This window comes from Pholcus phalangioides, unplaced genomic scaffold (genome assembly GCF_987345545.1).
Source record: "Pholcus phalangioides strain wild (caught in Gottingen) unplaced genomic scaffold, Ppha-v1.0 ptg000018l_1, whole genome shotgun sequence".
In the NCBI taxonomy this organism is placed as follows: Eukaryota; Metazoa; Arthropoda; class Arachnida; order Araneae; family Pholcidae; genus Pholcus; species Pholcus phalangioides.
In genome coordinates this window covers 5,242,310-5,250,029 of record NW_028301611.1, presented here as the reverse complement: position 1 = coordinate 5,250,029, position 7,720 = coordinate 5,242,310, and the positions used below count along the sequence as shown (strand labels likewise).

Below are 7,720 nucleotides of genomic sequence, written 5' to 3'. Positions count from 1 at the left end.
CCGTAGAACAGCCTTTTTATCATCACGGGTTCTATGAGAAACTTTGTTGGAAACCCTTTGCAAAAAAAGCCAAAACAGTGTGCAAGCAAGTGAACTACCAGAAGAATGATGTGGAAAGCAAGGAACCAGATCAGTGAGTGATTAAAAGAGTGACGTAAAGTCTTTTTCTCAGCCACTTCGTTGGGCATTTTGCCTGTTGTGGCGTTGTATTTGTGTGTCTGTGCGTGCGAGCAAGCATTTGAATGACCAGAAGAGGGCCATAGAGATGTGTGAACATTTGAGTAACCACAGGAGTGCACAAGCATGCTAGTGACTAAAAGAGCAACATGGAGACAAAGGTATATTTACCGAGGAGACGTGCAGGTTATAGCGCAAGGAGGCAAATTTAAGGAATGAGTGGTCAAGATAATTAGACTAGAATGGGTAAAGGTCAGCAAAATGTGTATAACCCAACGGGAGACAAACCATAAATCTGCCTCTGGTGTTATGTAAATACAACAGGTATAATCACATAAAGACAAGATAAATTCTGAAGAAAAAAAAGTTTATTTTTTAATCCATTACAATAAAACAAATACATTTTTAACTTTGGCTTTAACATTGTCGGTTCTTTGAGCATAGCTACATAAATCACTACTGATTAGCAACATACAGTAGATTCTCGTTAATATAGTCCATCCAGTAATCTGTCATTTTTTCCAGTGTAGAAGAGGGGAAAACACGTCACTGTATGCCTGTGCGCAGTTTTAATTATTTGAATATGCTTTTTTTCAATTGACTTCCACTAATCCGGCAATTCCAATAATCTGGTACATTCTGATCTAATATGTCCCAGATTACCAAGAGTACTGTGTTTATACCTGCAAAAATTATAGTACCGATTTAGTGAGGCCGTCTGAAGCGGTCCAATGATGGTTGCAGATTTTCAAGCTAGCCGTGTGGAGGCAATGAGGCTGTATGATTAGATAAAGTGAGGATTAATTATTTTCTCCTCAGAAACCGACCCCTCACCCAAATTTAGGAACAAATTTTTCAACAAAAAAAAAACTCTGCTTATACACAAGTATATACAGTAGTTAAAATATAAACAAATTATTGAGTCCCAAAATGCTTTTGAAACTAATGCAAAGGTTTCAGAAATATGTTAGGTATATGTAAATTTTGTATGAACTTTGGTGGGAAATCAGCTATTTTCAGATTTTTCATGTGTGTGAAATAATGCTTCTGAGGTCCAAAATCGAAGCATCCTATCGGGAATTTCGCAACTCTGACATGCTTCAATCTTGCAATTATCTCGATACAAAAATGTGCGCTCGAACGAGTGATGTTGAGATCATAAAAATGAATGCAAACGTCGGCGTTCAATTCGAAGAATTCTTCACCGAAGCATAATGGTGGTGGGTTTTTTGCTGAAAAAAAATAAGAGAACAATTATTTCTATTGGATGTACATGCCAATATTAAATTTTTATTATTAATTCAACTTGTTACATATCTCGCTAGCTAAAAAATTTTCTCAGTATTGTGATACCTCGACTAATGAGGATGATTCGTTAACTGAAAAAAAATCATTTTATCGTGAAAAATCATTTAATTCATTCTGAATTTGGCCTAAAATTTAGAGATAAGTTTTGTAAATATCAAAGAGAAAAGAAATGGCAGAAGGTTGAGACATAGGTGCCGGAACCTAAATGATGAGGCCGTTTGAGCCCCCCCCCCCCCCCACCATCAATAAATTTTGTAGTGGGGGTTGAGCCCATTCCCCCCAACAATAATTTGTGAAAATATGCTACATCTCCTGCGTATACGCTTAAGTCCCATATATACGAGACAACCAGCAACTTTCAGAGTTCCCTGCCACCAATGTTTTCTTCATGTGCGCCTCTGGGCCAAGATGAACAGCTTCATGTTCATGATTGGATGAAGGAGAATTCAAAGGAAGATGGTTTTTATTTTACACTGTGCACATAACTCGGTCAGGGTTTCGTGGGTAACATAAAAAGGTGTGGTAGTGGTGTGATATGTGATGTGGTCCACATGGCCAACTGTTAATTTTGTTTCTACCCCTATGACTCCAGAGACTTCTATCTCCCTGTTCTGATTCCATGCCTGAGTGAACACTGGCATCTTTGGCTGCCAATAAAACGTGGTAGACACCTTTGGCTGCCACAGAAGCAAGGCGGAAATCTTCAGCTGTGAACAAAAGAGGCAAATATCTTCAGCTTCAAATGAAGTAAAGGTGGACATTTTCAGCTGTGGATGGAGCATAGTAAAACATATACAGCTGTGAAAGAAACCAATGCAGACATCTTTACCTGTGAATGATGTCGAGGCAAGCACCTTCAGCTCTTCAAACAGGGTTGGGTTTTTGACATGACAAACGTCAAAAACCTAAACGGACGCTTTTGGATTGTATTTTGAACACAATAGGTTAATAAGATGATGAGTAACCTAATTTTTTGTGTATTACATTTTATTTTTAAACACTAATTTATTACAATAATTAAAACAAAATATTAATTATAATTCGCAATTATGAATTTCACAACATAGTCTAGCGCAGATAATATATAATTTTATGGTCCATTTTATCTAAATTACTGATTATCTGTGTTCAATTTATTAAGAGAAATAGAACTATTTATTCACAAAATATGTGTGACAGGAGATCACAGGGTTAGGTTTTTGATCTCAGAAACTTACACGGTATTAAAGCAAAAACTTTTATTGTCAATGTTGTCATTCTCTTGCATTTAGAATAGTTATAGGAGCTTTTCTCGAGCATCATATGTAATCAGCACTGCTAAATTAAAGGAAATTTCAGTCCTACAGTTTAGTATTTTGATTGCTAGCTATATTCTAATGTATAATAGGGTATTGTTTTAAGTATCAGTGATTATATTTATAGATAATTTAATAATAGAAATCAACATTTTACATTTTTGGCATAAAATAATTTTTTAAACATTTAATCGAATCAAAAGAGTACAGCAAATGGTTTATATTGATACACATATATAAGCAGTTTAAGAGATTTTGGAAGATTGAGAATCTCGTCTTGAATTGAGGAATATCAAATAGTTCCAGTTTTCCTTTAGTTTTTTATGTGATGCTCTACTGAAATTGTATATTTTATAGGAAAAAATATACATATATTGTCCAAAATTATTCTGTAGAGAGCAGAGAATTATTTTACAATCATATTAAGAGAGTATTTGTTCTTTGTATAACATAGCGACTTTCAACATTACATGCAATCAATATGTGTATTTTCAATGGGAATTTTTATATTCAAAAGCAATATTTAAGGTTTTTGATGTGACAGTACAGTTTAAACTAGTGATTCCCAACGTGGGCGATACAATGTTCCAGAGGGGGGGGGGTGGAAGCTACGGGTATAACATAGGATCCTATGGGTTATATTGCGATGGGACAAAAAAGGTTGGGAAACTATGGTTTAAACCAGTGTTTCCCAAAGTGGGCGATGGAATGGTCCAGGGGGGCGATAGAAGCTACGAGCTTACCATAGGATCCTATGGGTTCACTTGAGTTGGGGGGCGATGAGTGGAAACAAATTTCTAATGAAGGGGGCGATGGAACAAAAAGTTTGGGAGACTATGGTTTAAACCATCAAAAACCTACCAACCCTGGCTTCAAATGAAGCCAACGCAAGCACCTTCTGCTTCAAATGAAGCCAACGCAAGCACCTTCTGCTTCAAATGAAGTCAACGCAAGCACATTCTGCTTCAAATGAAGCCAACGCAAGCACCTTCTGCTTCAAATGAAGCCAATTCAAGCACCTTCGGCTTCAAACAAAGCCAATTCTAGCACCTTCAGCTTTAAATGAATGAGATGTAACTTAATGTGTAGATTTGTTGAATCTCCCCATATTTTGTAAGACAGACAAATTTACCACTATTATTCAGCTCTTGGGAGAGACAATCCCCCCCCCCTCGAATCTGTGTGTGCCAACTACTACTAGTAGCATAGGTGTATGTATGTGTGTGTATATATATATATATATAGAAATAAATAATAAAAAAGCATTCCTTACCAGAAATGGTTTCATTAATTACTGCCCATTTATCGATTGTGAGCGTTACTGAAATTCCATATTCCTTGGGCAGGTAAGATATGTTCATGCATGCTGTAAAGAGAAAAAAAAATTACCTTGCATAAGAGTTAGTAGGAAATACTGGGTCTTTTCGACATGCAAAACAATCATTCACTGAAAATTACAGAACAACGCTTCAACATTTTGTGAAGACCATAGGCGCCAGAACCTAGGGGCTGAGGTCATTAGAGCGCCACCCCATTAATTTCTTCAAAAAAACAAAATGCAATGCACCTTCCTTCTCCTGCATATGCGCTACGACCAGCAACTTTCAGCCCTCCAATGTTTCCTTCATGTCTGCCCCTCTGGTGACATTTTTCCCAGCCAGCATAATCTTTTTTTGCACAAATTTGAAATGTTTCTATCGGAGGAAGTCAAAGTAAAAAAAAAATAATAACCTAAAACACGTACCTGTATCATTTAATTTTATTTGTGGTACATCCATATAAAGGCAGCATCCACAATTATAGCCAGTGCATTCACATCCAGAGGATTCCACTGCAGATGAATTTGTGGACCGCTTTGTCAGCTTCAAACCTACGAAAAGACCGATTTTTAATATGATTTTGTCTATGGAAAGACTTCAGATTGCTTCAAGACAATTACAGCAAAAACATGTGCAGTCAAGCCTCATCAAGATGAACTCGTTTAATATGAATGAAATATTTTTCACATTGGTCGTAATTAAATTGCTGTTTTTGGCTATTAATAAAAAATTTAGTTGATAAGAAATTTGTCTTATTTCGCATGAACGCAAGATTCGCTTGGTGATTGGTACAATTAGAGTGATAGGATAATTTGGGGCTTGTCTGTCATTACAAATGAGTGATACAATGTTGAGGTGTTGTTTGAAAGCATCTTAGGGACACAGTGATTAAGTGATGTCTCCGCTATGGCAAAGCTGCAAACGGGAACATAAATTTTTCTTGTCTTATTTCAAGCACTGGAGGGAGAAATTGGTTCCTGATGCAAAGTTGAGGACAAAGTCTGTATCCACGCCAGGTGTACTTTTACAAGAGAGTGGGCTTCACTGAGTGATCTGGAACAGTGCCGTAGGTTACTTGAATGTGCTGTGGGTCACTAAAATGATCTAGAAATATACGCTGCAGGTTACTTAGGTATCTTGAACACTCACTTAATATCTGGATATTCATGATGGGCTAAGTGAGCAGGAAATGTGTCGCAGGTGACAACTGATCTGGGAATGTGGTACTTGTTTCATGTTTACAAAATTAGTTTCGAGATCATGGACCATATCAGACTCTGAGGGAATTTTTTTTCTGCACAGGAAACAATTCTATGTACAAGCAAGAACAACTAAGAAAGCTGTTATAATTTTTCGATGGAAATTTGTGACCGGTTTAGATTAATGTACTGCATAAAAAAATAAATATGGTATGATATTAATAGATATTTTTTGAGCAATATCGAAATTTTGGCTCAAAATTTTAACAGCAGCAGTTTGTTTGATATAAAATAACACAAGTAAAACCCATATACAGGAGTCATTTCTCCTTGGCTTTTTGTAGTTGTGATCAAAGTGTTTCCGGTCTGGATCCTCATCGACCACATTCACAAAATAAAGCCACAGAGGGCTCCTCTTGCATAGGTTCTACTTGTGTTATTTTACAGTAAGCAAACTACCATTAAAATTCCAAGACAAACCTGATAACAGGCAAGGTAGTATTGTGTCCTTCCGCAGAGATACCAAAATTCTGTGCGCAGAGAAACAACAGGCCTGTGCAAGTGAAATAAAATAGAATGTAGCCCCCTATCTGGGAAAAAAAAATCCTCGCACCACCAAAATAAATTATTTAGCTCAGCAGGTCATTTTAAGTATGTTGATTCTTACCATTTTTTATACTTCATTGAGGATAGAGCTCTACAGGTTCAGGGATTTTTAACGGTTTCGTAGCGTTTGATCATACAGAACCCCCCTCCCCAAAAAAAAACAAAAAAAGCTGCCACGGGACACGAATTGGAAACCCAGGTTCTAAGTCTCTATTGGACATACACATGCTTATTCATATTCAAGGTCACTTTTTTTGGTCAGTCCTTCGCTCACATAAACTGTAGGTCATTCTTTTAATCAGTCCCATGCTCGCACACACACACTAGGTAACTCTTTTGGTCAGTCCTATGGTTAAACACCACAAGGTCAAGGTCAGTCCTTCGCTTAATCTCGATATTCTAGGCCACTTTTTTTTCATTTCTAAGCTCTCACTTTTTAGGTCATTCTTTCAGTCAATCCCTAGACTCTTTAGGTCACTCATTTGGTCAGTCCCATGCTCACTCTCTCGAGAGTCCCTAGAGACTCCAGGTTACACTTTTTTGGTCAGTCACTCTTTCAGTCAGCCTGTAGACTCATGCCCCCCACAATTGCAGGGCTGACAGGGCTCCACGACTATTCTTACCATTTTTTTGTCTTTTCCCATTATAAATTCGCTATGTTAAGGGCCCATGAAAGATCTCAGTCTAGGGGCCCTGCCTAGATTCTAGGTCACTCACTCAATCAGTCAGTCCATAGCATCTCCAGATTACTTTTAGTCAGTCTCATGCTTACATTCTCTAGATCATTCTTTTGGTTTTTCACTGACCTGGTCTCTCTCTGTCAGTTCCATGCCCGTACTCTCGCGATCACTCTTTCAGTTAGAGCCTAGACCCTCAAGATCGCTCTTTTGGTCAGTCCCATGTCCACACTCTTGCTAGATCACTCTTTCCGTATTGCACTGACCTGTTCTCTCGCTCACAAACTCTGTCACTATTTTGGTCAGTCCGACGCTAATACACTTGACCACTCATAACTCAAACTTGCCTCCTCTCCCCCCCCCCCCCCCAGTAAATATACGCAACTGGTCCCACATCATGGATTGAAGGCCCCCCATAACCAATTCAATTCACAAAAAGATAAATAACGGTAGCAAAGAACCCTGCGGTCATTGTCATGTTCGAGTTTGGGTCCATGTGTGTCTATCTAACAGTAATCAGCTTGGGATTCTTGCTCAAACCACGGAATGGCCAGCCATTAACATAAATATTTCTTCATGAACTACAGTTTTGGTTTTTGTTTAATGAATTCAATGCACGTAATGCGTGCTACTTTTCGGAGGGGAGAGGAAAAAAACCAAAGCTGTATTAGAAGTGTTTGTCTCACCATAGCACGTGCAACAATACGCCAAGCACACTGTCAATAAAAACACGTTATTGCCAACAATCATGATCCAAAATAATATTAAACTAATTATAATTATAATATTTATCCGTTTGAAATCATGTGTGAAGTGCGAAGCATTAACAATAGAACCACAACTAAAATCTTTATTTTGTTTACATTAAAAAATATACAGATACATAATATATAAGAAAAATCCTATCAGATACGATGAAATTGTTTTATTATTTTGACCATAAATTGTCATAAAAAACTGTACTGGTAGAAATTTTAGCTATGTGAAGTTGCGTGACCATATGGCTTTCCGAAAGAATTATTTTTTTTGTAAAGCTTTCTTGAATCTGATCCATGGTGCCCACATAATGCGACAGGACCTCCTTAGCTGGAATCTTAGCCTGGGCCTTTCAGGCCAGATTTCTTACGGTGTCCCTATAT

The 7,720-nt window shown here is 37.5% G+C and overlaps 1 protein-coding gene across 1 annotated transcript; it reads right to left on the bottom strand.

Moving 5' to 3' along the window:
* Positions 1–527: 527 nt before the first annotated feature.
* Positions 528–7,445, bottom strand: LOC149071609 (uncharacterized). The gene is made up of 4 exons (XM_089247808.1): positions 7,268–7,445; positions 4,525–4,650; positions 4,054–4,146; positions 528–1,409 (listed from the first exon to the last, which is right to left on the bottom strand). Exons 1-4 carry the CDS (start codon positions 7,329–7,331, stop codon positions 1,120–1,122), a joined length of 573 nt encoding a protein of 190 aa, XP_089103934.1. The 5' UTR covers positions 7,332–7,445; the 3' UTR covers positions 528–1,119.
* Between the last annotated feature and the right edge of the window lie 275 nt (positions 7,446–7,720).